At 40.1% G+C, this 20721-nt stretch overlaps 1 protein-coding gene across 2 annotated transcripts in view; it reads right to left on the reverse strand.

Annotated features, from left to right (window-relative positions):
• The window catches only part of ADARB2 (adenosine deaminase RNA specific B2 (inactive)), a 309650-nt gene extending 289136 nt beyond the window's left edge, over nucleotides 1-20514 (reverse strand). The window contains exon 1 of one of the 2 annotated variants that reach the window (XM_068673495.1): nucleotides 19950-20514. In XM_068673495.1, coding sequence (XP_068529596.1) covers nucleotides 19950-20049 — 100 coding nt within the window. In that variant the 5' untranslated portion in view covers nucleotides 20050-20514. The remainder of the gene's footprint in view (nucleotides 1-19949) is intronic. The other variant, XM_068673494.1, reaches the window with a different exon arrangement.
• Between the last annotated feature and the right edge of the window lie 207 nt (nucleotides 20515-20721).

Below are 20721 nucleotides of genomic sequence, written 5' to 3' on the forward strand. Positions count from 1 at the left end.
ATTTCATTTGTACTTTAGTCCTGATGAATACAAGAAATCAAAACTAGGGTGTCAGTTGATGTTACTTGCCAAATTTTATAGGTGCATTCTAGTGACATACAGCTTAATTTTATTTTTTTACCCACTTCTCTTTTTCTTATATCTTTCCTGATATCCTGTTCCACTATTGCTTAACCAGTTCCACTATTAGTGGAATAGTTCCACTATTGCTTAATCTTTTATTAGTAAAGATAAAATGAATGACAGTAATGTGAACAGCATAAAATATTGACATAGTTTATTAAATGAAGGAATAGGCCAGACCCTATTGGTCTGTTAGGTTGACCAATTTACTCTTTCACTTAAAATTACTGATATTTCCTTACCATGATCTGTATATACAGGCTATGTTTAACTCTGTTTGAAAGCAATACAAATGCAATACACAGTATGTTCTTATTCACCCCCTGTTCTGAATTACTAGCAATTCAAGAAATAGCTAAAATTGATGGTTCCAAAAATTGGAAAAAGGAATGAAAAAATGGAACAAGGTGACAGATTATCATCTTAACACAATTAAATGCTACCTATGAAGCCAGTATGACCCAATGGCATTTTTAAAGAGAAAGAATTATCCTCAGGCATTTTTCTGCTCAGGCAATTTTACATGTTTCTCCTCTTCCTTGCTTGGTCCAATTTTAAAGGTCCAATCCTGATGGAACTGCTGAGCACTCATTGGTTTTAGCAGAACAAAAATGCTCTTTACACCTCACTAAGGTTTGTCAAGCATTGCAGAATTAGGTCAAGTAATTAGTCGCTGTCAGACAAGATCAAATGTCAAAGAAGTAGCCTTTGAAAGTTCACCTGCAGGTTACACACTCAGCTCCCTCAATGCCTAGAAATGAAACTTAATGCCATTTAGTAAAGTTTCTATTACTTTTACAATAGTAACCAGGAGGTCCAAAATCAGATCAGGACCATGTCATTTCAGACATAATTTAGTGGTCTCTAAAGGGCTCACAGCGTGCAGAGATTATAAATAGTAATGACAAAGGTATTCTTTCTGTCCCCATGGACTCCATGCAGAGGTGAGACAAGCAGATTGTCAGAATCAAAAGGACGACAGCAGCAGAACCAAAAAATCAAATTCAGGGTTCTTGAATTTAACAAGATCATCTTTCTAATGAATTGTACAAGCAAGTTAAGACAAACATGCAACTACTCAGCCAGAACTGCTGTATTTCCCCATACGAAATTTTACAGCAAATTGACAAAGACCTGTTCTGAAAAATCTGCCTTAAAAAAGAGTTTGGGGTACCAAAAAAAAAAAATCAACACTCACCACTTCCAGCTATATGCTCTAAAAAAAATAATAAAGAATCAAGCTAGTATGCACAGATTATTATTTTTTAATAGTTCTGGCCTTGAAGCAGCAGCTCCCATTCCCAATATTATAGGGAAGGAGGAAGGCAGAAACATATCAATCACTCAACAAAGAGGCTTGTCAAGGAGTGGGCATTTTTCTTTTGTAGCATTTTCTTCTCAGCAGCTGCCCACGTACAGCCTATCGGGAGATATCTCAGGTGTCCGTCAGAGTATTTTTCTGTGTTCTCTTCACTGTTAGTGCTTGAGCTTAAGTTATTTGTCAAGTGCTCATTTGGGAGTAGGGCAGTGGGGAAGAACAGGGAGCAATGTGCACATTTCGTCGTGATACTACCCCATCTCCCTGCTTTCTGTTGGCTTGCAAATATTTACATCAGACCTGCTGGATTCTTGCATCTTTTAGGATTTTTTTGTAATTAATTCCATCTCAATATTCTCCTAATTTCCATACTTTTCAAATGTCATTTCATCTCTTTTGATCTGCTTCCATTTCTTTTCTCCTTTTTCTCTCTTTGCCTTCATGCTCTTTTTGAATTTTGAAATGGATTTTATTGGTTGGTAGAGGCATTTGAAATGCTTTCAGAGGCTGGGCCTTGGAAGCACAGGATAGCAGATTGCTTAATCACATTTCTCACCTAGAACCTGTATAATAAGGGTGATACATAGGGTGTGAGGCTGCAAAGCTACTCGTGAAGGCGAGCTAATGGACCTTGGCCAGCCTTAATTAGAATTTCTAAGCCAAACCTTTCGCTCCTCTGGCCATGAGGGTGTCAGCCTATCAGTTTTATAACAGCTGCCAACCTCCTTGGACTAGTTTATCTTCATCATTCCTATTTTGTGTGTTGACAAGGCACCAAAAGAGAGTTACTTCCCAGCAGCAAAGGGGCTCTCCGCTCTGCAGGCAGAGCAGAAAGTGCCTCTTCTCTATGGGACCTGATCCTACCCCAAGAGAGGCCATCAGCGGCATCATCCACTGCATGCCTACACCTTCAGATTCAGCAATTAAAAGAAAATCCACAACCCTGTCAAAGCAAAACAACCTCAACCAAAAAACCAAAAACAAAAGCAAAAAAGAAAACAAACAAACAAACAAACAAACCAAACCAAACCAAACCAAACAAAACAAACAAAAAACCACCCACAACCACAACAAAAAGCCCTCTGCACTGTCACTTCAATAAATCTAGTTTGGGTCCATTGGCCCCCCAGCATGAAAAACCTGCCTGTCAAAGGAAATAGGGTGAAAAAACCTTTTTTGCTGTTTCAAACCAATTCAGGAAGGTTTATCAATTGCATATGTGTTTCCTAGTGGAAAGTCTCCAACCAGCTGTGCACCACGTAAATCAAAAAGTGCCTTCTCAGTAACAAAAGGCTTGTTCCAATCAGTATGGGCTCATAAAATTGCTTTCTGCTTAAGGATAAAGAGAATTGGGGTTTAGGTATGTAAAAAATGTAAATATATCTCTCCCTCTTTTGTTCTTTCCCAGCCAAAAGCATTTAAAGAGAACCATCTGTTTTCTTGCCACATAAAGAAAAAAAATTAGGGTTACCAGGCGCTTTGCTCATTCATCTGATTTTGCCTTGAGTGAAATGTTGGAGAACAGTACCCATTTGGGCAAAGGTTTCAGTTCTGCCACTGGCTACAACAAAAGCTGCTGTTTCTGTCCACCCTGAGGCTTGTTTGTCTCAGGGGTTTTTATTTCAGCTAGACTTGCAAAAGAAATCACGCCATTCTAGTGCAAAATGGATGGGATTTCCTCATTTTAGTTTATTATCTTCATCTATTTCTCTCCATTAAAGGAGAAAAGTCTCTCATCCTCCTGCCCTCCCCTCACCCCCAGAGAAAGTCGCAATTGTACCATTAAGCCTCGAGTGCTTTGCATATGCAAACACAAACACAGTGCTTACAGGAAAGATCTTTGCTATCCATATGTTCATCTCCTTCCCTTTACCTAAACCAGACGATTACCTCAGCAGCTCAGCTGTGTTATTGAGACATTTCAGCGTGAAATTTGTTTTTCCTCACTGAACTTTAAGCGGAATTTCAAGTGCCAAGTCTCCAAAGCCAAGTGGGGCTATTAAGAGATAATTACTAATTATGCTAATTTGAGAAGTTGTGCTATTTCTTTCCCTGGTCATTTTATCTGCAGCTCTCCTGAGAGAACAGTCCCCATTCAACGTTAATAACCTTTCCCTGCTAAGCATTCAATGGAGGACAGTGTGTCCTAAACCTAGGAATATTTTACAGTTAATCTAGATATGTGGCTGTAAATTGGAAAGAGAAGCAAGTTGCACTAATGCTAATGACTTGCGTTATTAATTTTTTTGCAGTGGCAGAAATATCTGATTCCTCTCCATTCATGTATTGATATAGCCTTTTGCTGATGTTTTTATTTTAAATGAAAGTCCTCAGTGATTTGAAGTGTTCTGTATACCGATAATATTTCTCAGTAATCATTTTCTAATCCTACCTATTGCAAGCTCCCATAATGATAGATTAAACCAGAGAACAGATATGATTTGCATTTTCTACATTTCTCATTTATTTTTGCCTTATTTATGTAAAGGTATGAAACAGCTTTCCCAAGTTCTATATATATATATATATTTTTTTTTTTTACATTTTTGAGAACATGGTTATTACGTTGATCACATTAATCTGTGGAGTACAGTGCCCAAATAAGAGGCTTTATTATTATTTTAAATAAAATAACAACTTGAGGTGTGGGTAGTTTTTATTTATTTATTTTCTAATATGAAATTCCATCGCTGTTCTATGGCAAAACATACACATTTTACATCTTTTATATTTCTGATTTATTTGTGAGGTGGCAAGTACTGAGAGCCTCCTTGGGCTTACCTTTCAAACACAGAGACACTGAGACAGTCCTCCTGCTGCACTATTTGTTGCCAAAATCTTGTTGCCCTTCTCCTCAGAATGGGTCTTTCCAGGTGAGTCTCAGGTGGGGTCCCGGAGCAGAGTGTGAGGAGATTTTGGCCACTCTGACAAGAAGGCAAAGGCCTGCTCCTGCCATGCCAGCTTGTGTCATTATCCTACCTTGCTGTGTCAGAGCAGCTCCTGGTAATAAGGGCTGCAGGGTCACACTCTGTGTTTGTTATGACAGCATTAACACCATGAATATTCAGTGTGGGGCAGTGATATCTGAAAGGGGATGATGAAAACAGTTGCAAGTGGTGCTTGAAGTCAGGAAGGGCAAGGTCCAGCACACAACTGCAGGCCTCTTCTGCCTGCAGCAACAGCGCTAATGAGAACAGTGGCTTGTTTCTGGGGTAAGTAACCTCCTGTCTTCTTGAAGTTCATCATCTAGCTTTATAGCTTGCTAAATGTTGCACCGGCAGGGCTCTTTAATTAGTAGAGACATACAGAACTCCATGCTTCAAAGCCACGGTCACTGATCCAGGTACTGGAGACTCCTCTGAAGGCCAGACACTGCCCTTGGCTCCCAGAAGGAGATTTTTGGCTGAGCTTACCACCATGAACACCAGCAGCAGGTGCTTCAGTGAGCAAGTAATGTATGTATGTCATTAGTTTTGGCCTCACACTGACCACTGAAGACAGCGGGGCATAAATAGGTTCATGTACTGATGGGTGCCAACCACTATGGTACTGCAGCTCAAAACAAGACTGGGGAAAACAGGAAACATACTTTTTATTTTCCCCTCCAGAAATTGTGACTATGTTTGAGACATTTTCCAGTTTACAGCAACTAGATGCAAACTAACTAAGCAAAGATCCCCCTCAAGCAACCGAAATAAAAATGAGGATCAAGTGATAGGACAAAAAAAGGCTAGCAGTTCATACTTTAAATTTTCACTATTTTAAAACTATATACAGGCCTCAAGTCCATGGACACATTTTTTAAAAATGCAAAGAATGTAAATATTCAAATTCTTGGGTAGCACCTATTTCTGGAAAATGTAACACCCAGCCCTCAGACTCCAGCTCAGTACTCCCAACGTAGCAGTGGGTGGACTGCATTCACACGAGACATGAATTAGGTCCTAAAAATACATCCTAGTAATAAAGGAAGAGATATTTTTAAGTTTCAGCATTGCTAATTTTAAAATAGAGCTTCCTTTATTTGAAATCCATTTTGCAAGTGTGTAAACTGCCCCCGAGCCCTACGTGAACACCAAGTAATAGACACATCCTCCTTGCTGATGGGGCTGGGAGCACCACCAGGCCACAGTGCTTCCATCGTATCACCAAAAGACTTGCAGCAAACATGGCTGTAGGACTCCCCACCCAGGAGTACATCCATCAGCAGCTCATGTGCAAGTACCTCCAGGAGACCTGCTGCTATTTGAAGCATCTCATGACCACCCCAGCATTTCAGCAGCACATGCTCAACTGAAGTCATTGACCTGCACCTGGATACACAAACAGGGTTCATGGACTTCTTTGTAAAACAAACTTTCTGGCCACACATGGTAAAAAGCAAGTGCAGAAGACAAGGAGTGTCTCATGTGTGAGTCTCACGTCAGCTCTCCCTCTGGAGTACAGATTTGTTTGTGCAGTCTCATTTCTCCCAAGCACCACCAACACTGTGTCTTCTACAGAAATGTGTTGTTGCCCCTAAATTTAGCCTAACCAAGCTTCATCACTGAGCTTGCTCCTTCCCAATACACTGCTGTCCAAAGACAGCAGCTGAGGGGACCAACCAGCAGTGTAGAGAGCCTGAGAAGAGAGTGATGTATCTAGGCAATATAATGCTGTAAGTAAATATCTGTGAGATGAGATCTCTTAAAAAAAACACAAACAGCAAAAAGATGCAGTCAGGGGAAAAAGGTACCGTATCTCCGGAAAGGCCTGCTGGAATATTTAAAATTAGTTCTTCCTGGAGAAAGAAATGAGCACTAGAGACAATTTCAAAATGCTTCATGGGCTCCATTGGTCACAGACACACTTGTTCTGTGCACTTTGGGAAGCCAGCAAACTGGAATCAAAGCTCCAGGAAGGCACCTCACATTTCCAATTCTAGCTGAGACAAAGCTTTCTGCACCTGCTCTTTCTTATTCATGTTTGAAATTAATTTTCAATATACTATCTAAAAAGCTCATGGGTAACCACTAAGAGTTGTGAAAGAAAAAAATGTAAAAATTAGACGCTGTTTTCATTCCTCTTAAGTTTACATAATAAAAATACCCATAATGATAGTATTATTAATTGACATTATTAATTGAAAACCTGCAGTAACCCTATTGAGAAACATTTGGCCCTGCAGCCTGCAATCACTTCACCCAGGACCCATGTTTCAGCCTCACTGCCACTGCCCTCTCTGACCTGAGGTTGCCCAGGGTAACTTATATCCAGAATTTGTCCTGGCCCAGGCTGGGACCAGCCATCTAACAGGACACAGAGTGGCAGAGATGAGGCCAAAGGGTGCTTGGGCTCTCCTTGAAGCTGATGGCCAGCATTCCCTTGGTCACCAGCCCCTGCCCAGCCTGTCCTCTTGGGGCAGGAACACCTCACCTGGGCTTTTGGCTGCAACTGCTACAGCCAAAATCCCTAGTGCAGATGCAGGCTCTGCCATGTGATTTTTCTGAAAGCCACAGATTTTAGCATTCAGAAGTTGGATGGCTGGATGGAAGTGTTAGATGTGTTTACTTTTCATGCATATACAAATATATGAATGCTTCTAGCCCACATATTTGTGAAGAAAAATTGAAAATAAGCTGATGAAAGCTCTGCAAAGAAACAATTTCTGTCATTACCCTCTCCTAGTCAGTTTCTTTAAGTTGATTTTTGAAAAAAAAAAAAAAATGAATATTTGAAGTCCCAAAGTCTACAGTCTAAGAAGTCATATGAGTGGTAGACTTCCTGACTTTTCATTATTTCCCACCTGCATGGATTTCTTTCAGCTAAGAGCCCAGATAACAGTTAACATTTCATGCTTAAAGCAGTGCTCATAGTAAAGAATAAACAAAATTTATGATAAGTACAAGATGCAAAGAGTTATGAGGAAGACATTCAATACTGTCCTTTCAGCTGATGCTATAAGTGATCTGAGCCTGAGAGAAAGATTCAGAACCTGAAACTGAGGGGCTGATAATTAATCCATTATAATGGCATAGGGGATTACAATGTGTGGTCAAAATGCACTGAAAATAGACAAAGGAGGATGGACAAGAGTGTGGAAGCAGCACTGTCACCTCTGCACAAGCTTATACAAGTGATGTAGCACATGCAAAACATGCTTAGGAACAAAAGATACTGCAACAACAACAAAAAGACAACATTATGAATCAAACCAATTCCTGGAAATTTGGCCCAATGTTTATTGAAAAATAAGGATTTGATTCAAAGTCTTTATGAAACCTGGGACAAAACTTCTGTGAGTTCACCCCTTTATGAATATGCATGTACGTTAATGTACGCATTGCTGAAGCACATATTGGCACATTAATATTCATAGTACTAGAGTGTCTGTGTTTAAGTATATAAATAGAAATTGAATATAAACATATGCATTCATAGCTTTGAAGTTTCATTAGTAACAAAACAGCGTAGAGAAATTATTAGCATTTTTACATGATGATTTCTGTTTAAGTCAAATACTGAACTGCTACTTACTAACAAGGCATTCAACAGATGGGGAGTCTAGACTGGTATCTTCTGTGGTATGCAAGTGTATTTTTAAACCTCCTATAACATTAAATTCTGATGCTGTACTGTAGGAATGAAATAAAGTGCTTTCCTGAGCGTGCAATTTTAACTTCCTTGCTTTCTTTTTGAAATTCTAATTTGGCAGTGATGCATTACTGACAGCGCCAGTTAGCATGACCGTAACCTGCATGATGATTACCACTGAGGTCAATCTGCACAGCAGACATGACCACCCATGGGAGAATGACCCATGGGATGAAGGTCCCCATAAGCAGTAGTGCCCGGTGCTTCTGAAAAAGAGATTCCCACGTGACAGTGCAGGATCAGGCTCCTATTCTCTTCATCTTGACTCTGCTTTCAATCTTTCTTTTCTAGTGGAAACAAAAAAGGAAATAGTGCTTTTGTTCACAAATTCACAACAAGCAATGTTGATGCATGCATATTACCTACTCAACAGAATTTAAGCTATAACCTTAATGTACATAATGGATGACAGTGATCATTACACAAGTGAAGAGAGAAAATATATATTTCCTAGATCTTTTTACTGTTTTGGAAAATGAACAATAAAATCATATCCCTTTAGTAATATTGCTGCATACTCTTTATGCAATTTTAAACTATATTATTTAGATAGCATTTATTTGTGTGGTTCACTGCTTGTCCTAAGAGACATTCATTTGTTCAAAGTATGAACTTGCTCTAAATTTAAAATGGTAAAAGCAAATTAATGTAAAAACATAATGAAATCACCTTCCAATCTGCTTATGTTCTCACTTTCCATACAAACCTCCATCACCAAAATAATCCCCCAAATTTCTGAGATTATTCCAACAAATCCCATGCCTATCAAATCCTAAAACATGCTCCACCTGCTAGTGAAACTATCACAGTAATTGTCTGGGCTTTTATCTAATGAATATGCATGAAAGCAGTCAACATGAAATTCAGACTTAATCTACATTACTGGGAAAAGTTTGTGAAACAAGCTGTTGCATGGAAATTTATGTAACACGTTGTCAACATTCAGCAGAGACAAGCTGTGTGGTAGGACTGACGGACACCAGGTTCCTATATTTGATCAGAAGCCACATTATTGTTACCCTCTCTCCATGCTTTTGGTCACAGATGTGCTGACAGCATCCCATCTCACTGTGCTGGCTGCTTGTGCTTCATGTCTATGCCCTTACTGTGATGGTGATTACTGAAAAATCTTTTTTGCCATGCAGGTTTCAGTGAATCATCCTCATCTATTCTCCAATGCACAAACTCACGGATACCTGCCGGAGCACAGGGAAATGACAGATGGAAATTCAGTGTGCTATGTACTGGCTGCAGAGACATCCATGCAGGCTGTGCCCGCAGGCAGATACGTGCCCCATGCCAAGGTTTGCAACAATATACAACAGCACAAACTAACAGAAATCAAATGATTCAGAACCAAGATTAACAAAGTACTGCTTCCACCCTACAGCCTACATACGATGCACACACTGCTTTTGCAGGAATTGCTATTGGAAGGAAAATCTTGGCAAAAAAAAAAAAAATCAAGGTAAGGGGCTATCTCCCATTTCTGTCTAAACAGCATTGAAAAGAACTTTATACAGTAGTGTCACAGAAACATTTCTTCAGACGAGGAAGTGTTAAGAGGAGCAGTTTAGATTTGGTAAAACAGAATGAGACTGGAGCCCTAACTGTATTAGGAACTTCTTTATATATAGAGAAAAATAAGAGTAGTAATAGCTTCCTATTCAGTTCCCAATTCCACAGAAAATTTAAGCACCTGCATATCTGTATGCAGATCTTGCTACTCATTATTTACTGCTTTTCTGAGCAGTGGTGGAATGACTGAAGTGATTTTGCTGAACCAAGGCCACACACTATCCTGAAGACCTTTTATGAGATATTGGTCTGATCCAGTCACCAATCTCACATACTTTCACTGTTATAATTTGTATGAATAACAGCTGGGGAGGATACACACGAGGAGACTGAGATAATGACAAGAGCAGGAGGTATTGGGTAAAACAAGAAGTTTAAGTGCCAATATGTGATAAATACACAGATTTGAGTTTACATACACTGTGCTTTGCTCTAAGAGTGGCTTTTTGCAGCCTTTGTAGTTATCTTGGTCATTAATATAATACACTGAGATGGCCTCTACAGTGTAGAATCCAGTCCCCTTAACAAAGCGCTCTATAAGACCCAAAATAATTTGTAATTTGTTGCTTCTTGCTTTCATTTCATTTTGGAGACTCTTGATGAGGGTTTGGTTTTATTGAGGCAAAGTTCAAGTAATATAAGGAACAGATTTTTGTTAGTAATTGTTTTCAATTTCCAGAATTTCTTGCCTATGCTCAGGAACCAGGGCACCTTTTTTTTTTTTCCATCTGAGAATTTTCTGCCACATTTTAGTCAAAGTATTATCTTATGGTTAAAGAGTACCATCAATTTACACTGGTCTCAACTAAAATGAAATATTCTCCTGGTCTTCCTAGAAGCACACATATACACAAAATTTACAGGCAAAGCACTATAAGCACCGCTACTTTTAGTGAAGAAGCTATGAAATTTAGGTAACGCTTGCAAAGAATCCACTCCCACACATCTGTTTACATACAAAAAAATAAAGTAAATCAAGAGGCCCCTTCTTCCGAATGCTGCAGACAGGCAGAAAGTACCCTGCACAGCCCTACAGGCCACCTTGCTGGCAGGGCCTGCTGCTGCCAGCACAGAGCTCCGGCCTGCAGCCAGGCCGGGAGCCGCGGTCATGCTGGGCCATGGCACACCAGGGTCTCACTCTGGCCTAGCCAAGCGATGCATTGCTGCTACGGGTGTGAGGCAGCTATGGAAGAAAAATACGTATGAACTACAAACAGGCATTCATCTGCCGCTTGAAACTAAACCTGCAGACTCCTGAATGCACATCTCCTAATTAGTGCTCCAACACTTTTTACTCTGACTCAGTTTCCCTCTCTAAACTGGGAGAATGTGGCCTCAGATCTAATAGTAATTTTTTTTTTTTTAATAAGTACTTCAGGCACGTACCTAGCATTATTATACTGATATGTTTTTGGGCAATGAGTCCTTGCCAGCTAGGATGAGTTGAACAAAATGAGGAAGAACAAAAAAGCAGTCCAATGTGTCTTGCATCCTAAGTGTAAATTTAATAAGGGGTTCACTGGTAACATTCAGGAAAGGCTGCCAGAGCTTCTTTGCCAATGGTTTCCTGCCTGGTACCATTTCAGAATGCTGAAATGCTTAGAAGTCCACCTCGGTAACTAATCTAGAAAGCAGTGTCCTGTTAAACTGCATGTACTATAAACCACACTGCTGAACGGCAACTTCTAATCAATCAAAACCAGTGTACATTTTAAAAAAATCCCCCCCCATTTGTTTTTGGCACCTAATAAGCATCTTCTGAGAACTGAGACTGTTAGCATCACACTGCCTGTTTTTTTACCTTACAGTTTACACTTTGTGCTGTAACATGCAGAGACTCCAAAATGCTTCAGCTCTTTAAAAAAAATAATGCAGAGCTAATATCTTATTTAAAAAGAATTATTGGCAGAGTAAAAGTTAACCTAGAAAGACCTTCTTTTGACTTATTCTGCAGAATGGAAATGCTTCACATTTATGCTTGAATACTGTATATTCCCTTTTCTGGCCCATGTATAAAATCTAAAGGATTTGCACAGTGAAACTTAAAAAAAATCAAACGTGTTTCAACTGAAAAGTACAAAAAGTGCTCCATGTGAGCACAACATAAGGTAAAGCAAACCTCTGTCATACATCTGTAAAAGCTGTTCATTATGAATGTGAACTGAAAATGAGTCAAGTGTCTTAATTTTAGAAACAGATTTTACAGAAGCATATCAGATGCTTTAGCATAAATAAATGATAAACATGGATCAATCAATAATCTTTGCAGCAGTTGTAGCTGGAGGAGACCCACTGTCAGTGATATTAGAGGATAGTCTCTTTTTGTACTGCTTCTTTTAAACTCCTAAATCCACAAGCAGCAAGAGCTGAGCTCCAATTTAATTACTGTCTGCACTGCTCAACAATGGAGCCAACACAGACCACTGCGGCTCTGCCCCTTACCTCCCAAAACTGCCATTCATGCAAACACAAATGCAATTCATGATTGGCATGAGGGAGATGAAATTACAACCTGGACATCAGCTAATGAAAGTTAATTTTCGTTAAATATTGTTCAAGGATCCATAGGCATTTTTGCCTGGCATTGTCTGGCAGGTCTGCTGGCATGGATGTGAAACAGAACACAAGCTCAGGGTTGCTCCTCTTCACAGTTATGTCAGTTTTTCCATACGGTTCTGCTGGAGAAAGATCAGAACGCAAAGAAGCTTCAGACCAAATCTGCCTTTTTGACGAAGGGTTGGGGTTTCCTGACATAAATATTACAGGGTCCTGCATGGGCATCTGTCTTTGCCATTCTGAATTACTTAGCTACTCAGAAAACATATGTACAAAGTTAGCACATAAATATCCAAAAAACCTGGATTATAGTAAGTTTCCTTAATTTATTTCTCAATTGAAACAATCTTACAATTGTTGTGTAGTTATGCCTTTGTGATTTGTCTGTAAAACCGTGTTAGAGGGAGATCATACAGAAATCGTATAAAAATGTTTACATATATGCCTACGTATTTTAAACTACAAATTCACACAGCATGTACGTGTATGAACACACATGCTGGAAATGTATTTCATCTTTACATCTCTAAACAAAATCATTCAACTTAGTAAAAAGATAGATCCCTAATGAAAATAAAGCCCATAGAGTTCAAAAAAAGACCTACTATCTAATAGGACCCGGTGGTTATTCAGTTATTTTTTACACAGCTAGACAAATCAAACATCCCTATTACATATAAAAGTGTTTAAGCACAGACATGTCCATAGCAGCACAGCTCTGTCACCCTGAGTCATGCTGAGAGGAACTTTGAATTGTAATTTTACTGTTAGTAAGTGCAGCAGCGTAAGGTCTCACACAAAGGTAACACATTATTAGAGTTGGCTAGATAGTCATCATTTTACATTTGTTAAACCCCTCTATTTAAGGAATAAGTAGCCATTTCACTTGGTAAGAAGCAGGCAATTGCATAAAATTAGTTGTGTATAAATCTCTTTCTATGGAGAGGAAGATAAAATGTCTGTCAAAACCTACTTCTTTCTTTTCCACACTTCCCAGCAGCCTTGACTTCTCATGGTGACGTTTCATTAGCAGGGACAGAATGGTGGCTCTTCTAATAGTTTTGAGCACCTCATAAGGTACAAAGATGATGTAAGAATGGAGAAGAAACACTTTCTCCTGAAGCACTTTGAGATCTACAATTGCTCACTCCTGTTTTCTGAACTGCACATGAAGGACCATCGCCACACACGGCAGCTTTTGAAACAGCACTCCCATGCGGTGTGACTCCAGTATCAGTGCAAGGGCTGGTACAGCTTTAACAAACAATTCCCAACACCTGCACAAAGGCAACCATGGTCTGTGGGAGTCATCTACTACACACCATTCATCTCACAGTACACTTTAGCAGTCACATCAGTAACTGGCCTTCTGAAGAAGAAATAAATGTTTACACAGCTCATTTTCACCCCATGATATCCCACCACTTAGTTCCTTTTGTGGAAAGAATAAGAATGGGGACGACACAATTTGTTATCCTTCTAAACTCACCACAGCATCATGGAATCAGTCTCAATTTCAGCCTGAGTTTACATATGGGGAGATGAGTGGAAACAGAGGATAAGGACTAAACATGTCATCGGGAAAACCAAGGAAATACACCCGCTTTCCTCCAGCCATGCTTCCCAGTTTTATGAGGCACACAGGTAGCCAGGCAGTGACAGCCTCAGTGACCATGATCAAATACAGCGTCTACAAATTGCCTTTCCTCTAAATCCAAGTCAGTCACTTTCCTGAAAAAGAAGGCTCATCTCATTAAAAAAATAAAAATCCTTCTGAACACATCCTACCAAAGGAAACAGCAAACTTTCTAGCTTTAGTCTCAGCTGAACTAATGAAGCACCTCCTCTCCCTACACATATTGAAGTTTTGGTTTTCCATATCTGGAAGCAATGCATCCCACAGGCCAGCTACATACTGTCTCTAAACAAGGTCCTCTCACTCCTTCATAATGTGAAGAAATCCAGCTTCCTTAAAGGCCTCTGTCTTTGTAAGTAAATCAGGAATAAACCAGAGTAGCCTGTTTATTTTCTTTGTAATCTTTCCTTCATTAATATGGTTTTGCTCTATTCCTTCTTATGTTTATCTCCAAGGTAAACAATATAAATCTCATCAATTTTCTTCTACTGAAATTTTACACATCTCTAATCCCTTTGCCATATGTCTCTGAATCCTCACTATTTCTAGTATACATTTTTGAGCCAGAACAGCCAAAATGAAGTAGAAAGCATTTTGCAAGAATATACCTTTCTTTCACTAATGACATCATAATATCTTCAATGTTGGGCATCCTGCTCTTTATGCACCCTGCCCCGCTCTCTCCTTTCCCTTGTTATCACGCTTTGGTTAGCGGGGATTTTCATTAAACCACCCACAGCAATGTCCAGTCCCTAGTCCAGAGCAGACATTATTAACTCGGGGCCCAAAAATACACCTTCATATTTCAAACCCATCATAAGAAGCAAGAAATTTGAGACCGACTGAACAATGATGATAACAGCATCCATTTAAATGCTCACTGTTAAAGCATTAAATTTGGTTATTTTATGACTCAGGGAGGGCTGCCTATTAGTATGGGCTGACAAGCTGCTTCCACGAGTTAACAAAGTAGTCTTTGTAATATATTACATATCACAACATGCTGTTAGAACACCTCTGGGTTGGCTGCTTCGTTTAAAATTCATGCAACGGGAAACAAAGGTCAGCTAGAGAAGAAATGTAAGCACTTTCTTTTCCTATTGGAACTTACATGATCTGCAGGCAAACCAAGATGTTTTACACAAAAAAAATGTCAAGTTCATCACAGATGCCTCGAGAATGATCTATCTACTGATGCATATCGGCTTTTTTGTCTGGGTAACTAATAGTTTACATGGGAAAGAGTGGTAAACTGACTGAAAGGTTGTAGAGATAGTTAGCCGTGAACACAGGGATCAATTTAGGTTCATTACTACTTGCAAAACCTAGGCAATATTGGACAGCGGTAATTCAAAAGTCGTACAATTAATGGAGATCAGACAGATATTCTAACGCTCGCCTTTTAATGCAACTTGCTAACCTAAAGGGCATTGAAAGAACCTAAGAAAACGTTTGCACAGACCTTTAGTACCTTTGATATTTCACAAGGCAATTTCATGTGACCTTTAATTTTTAGTGCGGGGTTTTCCATTTGTAGGGTATCACTTCAGAAAGGGCTGCCGCTAAGTATTTTAAAAACTCCATTAATACCACTTAAATTGGAATTTGTAAGCAAAGCTGTAACAAATCACCTTACGGGAGAATTTCCCCTACCCAAATCACAAAGGAGAAGCTGCAAAATTTTAAGCAGTGTGAAGCTATTTCCAACACTATGATATTTTGCCACTGCCTTTAAATGTCTTTGCATCACTACTGAAGAAAGCAAAACATCTGACAATTTGTGTTCAAAAAGGCTATATCTGTAATTGTTCATTTAAGATACGGTCAACTTTTACATTACTGCTTTTTCTGCTTACATAATTAACACTTTAAGTTAAAGTTGAAATATTTTATTCTCTCAAAGTAAAATGCACCATTTTATTGTTCTCACACTTATGTGCTGTTGCTAGGAAGACAACTGCTATAACCTAATTGTCTGCTCTTTAGATATGGACTCATGAATCCCATATTTTTATTCTAAATTTAAGTTCAGTCATTGTAGCTAATGTCCTTGATGCTATCTCAAATTGCTGTCATTACACGGATCACTAGAAATTGGAGGTAATAGTAAAAAAAAGAAAAAAGAAAGGTACCAAATTAGATGATGGATAAAGGTTTAATCAATTTAATTTTATCACCAAATCCAGTCCCTTCCCCTCGAGCTACCAGGGGACGAGATAAGCGTAACACATCTTGAAGCACGACACAATGCTGTTGTGGGGAAGGAGTTGTGTCCCTGAACCTCACCAAGATGAAATGCGTTCATTTATTACTTTGGTGTTGCAGGATGATGAAGGACCAAGTTAGTTTCTTCCCTCTGTCCTCAGCACTCTATTTCATTTATTTTTCATGAAATTTAATTTCATAATCATTTTTGCTTCTCATCCTCTTGCTGTCCTTATTTACTTTATTCTGTCCACTTCTATTTCATGTCCCATTGTATCAGTGGCAACCCCAGCCCCAGCCTTCCACCACATCAGGGATACCTGATTCCCTCACAATCCCTGTAATTAACTTTAATTGCTAGCTCTATAAAAAGGCATCGCAACTAAGGTGGCTTACTTGTAGCCTTACACTGCACAATAACTAAGTGGCATATCCCCCATCACCCATTTCATGTTTAGTTTCTATATGATGATTTCTAAGAAGTTGCAGGAGGCTGCTGATGTGTGGCCTTTTTAGTATTACTAGTAAATGCAACTCTGCTTTTGTTCTGTCTACTCTTAATCATTCATCTCAGAACACAAGCTTTCTTTCCAAGATCTGTACTGCAGGCTAGCAAGTCCATATAAAACATGCTGAGGCCACTGTGCTCAATTCTACCAATACTCTGCCATGTTCCAAAGCCTTGGGGAAAACACAACAAGAACACACAAATCCAGCAATTTCCTTTAAGGATTTGAAAATTTAGAAGTTATTTCTTTAAGTCATTATGCAGAGTTTTCTAACTTCTGGTCATTTTATAACCACAGATATAGAATAAAATAGAAACAATATCTGTTTCTGCTTTTACACAGAATTAATATTCAGGTATTCTAGCAACCATCTGTATTTATTTTGCATTAGGTCTCTGAGAAATTAATAAATTAACTCCCCTGGGAGTTAACATACTGATTTTCTAAGTGACAATGAAAAGATTCCTACCTATAATAATTTAACAAAAAGCTATAAATATCCAGCCAATTTATTTTTTTTAAAAGACGCTTTCTGCAAGTAGTGTAAAACTGAATGAAATCACTGGGCAAATATACACCTGCAATGTGATATTCTGCGCACAGACATTTAACATTAACTCATCAAGGTAGAATATTTATACAGAGTAGTTTGCTGGATTCTGTATGCTTAAAATAAAGTGCACACAAATCAATTACAGGACTATGTCTTTGCACACTGGAATCACACAAGGTCTTCAGCGCTCTATTTGCATATAGGGAAATTCTGTCTTTTGCAGCACAGCACATGTGTTTTATTGTTTTTATCACAAACACACATGGAGATTTAGCTATTCAAAGAACGTTTGCTCTCCTTGCTTGAACTTGCTTACTGTCCCGAAACTCCTATACCTGGATGCTCTGGTTTAAAAGGAATGGAGCAAAATGCTATACCCAGATACATTAATTTGTAATTCACACTACCCAGGACAAAAACATGACTAGAACCACAGAGTTGAATCCAAAGAAGTAAAAAATAATGTTATTAAATAGAAAATAGTATTTGCTTCTGCTGCTTTGCCTCATAGAACATCTAGGAATGCAATGTTTTAAACTGTGTTTAAGCACTGTTCACATTTAACACTTCTAATATATTAGTGTATAAATCTGTTGAGCCTACCTCCCTGAAGAGTAGGGATGCGAAAGGCAATATCATTTCCTTACTCTGATTACTATTCAATTTAAATTTAAGACTACAATGAATTTCTTTGTGTACATGTGTCCATAGGTATCTGTGTCTATGTACATACATGCACATATTTTAAAGCATCTTCTAAAAGTGTTTTTACTATAAATAACAAAATACATGCTGGAGAGCTGTTTAAGGGAGATGCCTTAGGTGTAACTACAGAAAAAGATTTTCCACAAGCTATTAAATAGATCAAATCTGCAAAACAGTGGAGCCCACATTAATTCTCAGGAAGACGTAATTTGTGAGCCTAATAAACATTGGCTTGACAGGTCTTCAAGAGAGCCGGTTTGTTAAGCAACACCTTTGTATTAGTTACCACCAATATATATAAACTATAGTAATAGTCAAAACTAACAGGTTTTATACTTGGCTTACCGTAAGTTAAAGCCATTTTTGGCAACATAAATTCACAGGAATGTGTATTGTTAATGAATATATAGGGTGGTTATATACAAAAGAAAAATACAAACAAAAGCATTGATCCCTATAATTAGAATACTAACCAACTGGTTGGAAAGTGGTTATGATAGTATGTTTGAAGGAATAAAAAAAATGAATGCTTCAAATGCACTCATTGATACTGGTCAGACAAGTACTTTTCTTGAATGCCATCAGCCTCCAGCTGTGCGTTCTGTAAATAGCTGCATTTACCAAGTTATTATTTAGCAAGTTTTTGTGTTTTGTTAAGGCTTTCAACTTCCACTTTATTTCAGCAAAACATTTGGCAACAAAGAAAGCAGCAAAAAAAAAGTCTTACTGAAACACCCTCACTTTTGTCACTTTCTTAGAAAGGGAAACAACATTTATAATTTACCTTTATAACAAAGAACCTTTTCCCCACTGCATGGATTAATGACCGCTCTTTTCTTGGCCAAACACAGGGTATCTAAGGCTAGGATAAGTTTGTAAATCCCTGGAAAAGTTTTTTTTTTGCTCAAACAAATACAACATAAGTCTGCAGAGCACAACTTAAATAGAAGCAGCTTTAATGGCAGCTCTCCCTTTGTTTAATATTTCAAAGTTTGTTTGGTAATAGTATAAAACAGCCTTTATCACCAGCTGTTACTGCATGCTAAAGATGCGGAGTAGCAAGACAAGATTACACACCTACTGGAAGCACGAGCACATCTGCACGCCTGCTGTTCCCTCTTGTGCTCAGGTCACTGTTTGTTACTACAGTTATGGATATTGAGAGTTCAGGCATGAAAGTTGAAACAGTGACAACTGTAGATACACTTCAGCATCCAGCATTTGACCCCTTTTCACTTGTTACTACACAAAACCTGCTTTGACACCCTTCTGAAAAGTTCCCCAATAACATGCTTATTGGCTTCGACATAATCAATAACCAAAAGACTCCTAGCTAATGATGTCTCTAAAGGAGGGCTTCTGGAATCAGCAGAACTAAGGTATCCGAGTGCCGGCTTGACTTGAGAAGCTAGTGCTAGTCCCAGGTACTGGTGACAGCGATGGGCTGGGTGACATTTGCTGGTTAGTGGCACCCTGGGAGTTGGCATCGCTGCAAGCAGATGCGTTGCACCTGCCCATCTCCGGACCCGCTTCCCGTATCGTTTCACTTTAAAGTGCTCAGTCTGTTAACTTCGGCTTTTTCAGGCAAAAAAAACATCAGAAATCAGGCAGTAGTGTGTCATCCTCTCTACAGGAGAAAACAGGACTTCAGAAGAGCTTTTATCTAGGGCACATTCCCTGTTTGCAGTGACACCCTGTAGCTTTACTTTTCATGCTCATGACAATTAGCGCTTTCCTAACAAAGGTTTGCTTGGGAAGCGGAACGGACACCAGAATAGCAAAACTTGGCGGACCTTATTTAAAAAAAATGGTGAAAAAAAGCCAAAAAGGGGCGGCGTGGCGCCTGCCTGCAGCCGGGGGGCTCGGCGCAGCTTTCTGCTCCTCCACAGCGGGACACCGGGGCTGAGGCACCCGGAGAGTCCCCCACAACCCCAAATAAAGATTGCGGAGAGAAGGGGGGTGCGGAGACACCTCCCCCCCACTGGCCGGCTCCCCCCGGGGAGAGCCCCGGGGGTGCCGCTGTGCTCCATCCCCAGACAATGACCGGCGTGTCCGCGGGGCGGGCGGCAAGAACAAGCACCCAAACAAACAAACAAGGCAAAAAAAAAAAAAAACAACACAAATCTCCCTTACCTTTCCTCTTGGATCTCCTCCTCCGCCTCCTCTTGGGCTTGCATTTCAGCTGGCCGCTCGGCCCCCCCGACGCCCTGCCGCTGCCCAGGACGGATGTCATGGCCCGAAGCCGGCCGGAGCGGCCCCGCTCCGCTCCCTTCTCCTCACGCCGAGCTTCCCCCCTCGCTGGAGGCGGCTTTTATAGGGCGCCGTGTAGGGCGGCGCTGCCCGGCGTGGCGGCGAGGGGTCGCTCCTCCGCCCCGACGGGCCGGGGCGATGCCCGGGGGCGGGGGGCGGCCGGGCCGGCCCCTCGACCACTTTTTTTTCTTTTTATTTTTTTTTTTGTGTGTGTTCTTTTTGGCACCTCTGCGAGTTACCCGCAGCCGGCCGAGCTTTGGAACCGACGGTGAGGAGTCTGGGGGAGGCGTGTTGGGGGGAAAGGGGGGCGGATTTGCTGCTGCAAAGTCTCCCGCAGCCCAATCGCTCCCGCCGCCCTGCGCTGACATCAGCGCCGCCAGCCCGCCGCCCCAAAACCCGCGCCCCACGGGCCGGAGCCCGAGCAAGCCCCGGAGCCAGGAGAAGCATCCTGCCCGGGGATGGGGCTCCTGGTCAGGGGGCTTCTGCAGGCAGCATCCCGAGCCCTTTTCTCCCTCCCCCCCCCCCCCACACACACTTTTTTTTTTTTTCTTCCCTCCTTTTTCCTCATTTTTTTTTTCCATTTTTCCTTTTTTCCCCTTTCCTCCCCCTTTTTCTTTTATTTTTTCCCCTTTATTTATCTATCTTTCTTTTTCCT

This window comes from Anas acuta, chromosome 2 (assembly GCF_963932015.1).
Source record: "Anas acuta chromosome 2, bAnaAcu1.1, whole genome shotgun sequence".
Classification (NCBI taxonomy): Eukaryota; Metazoa; Chordata; class Aves; order Anseriformes; family Anatidae; genus Anas; species Anas acuta.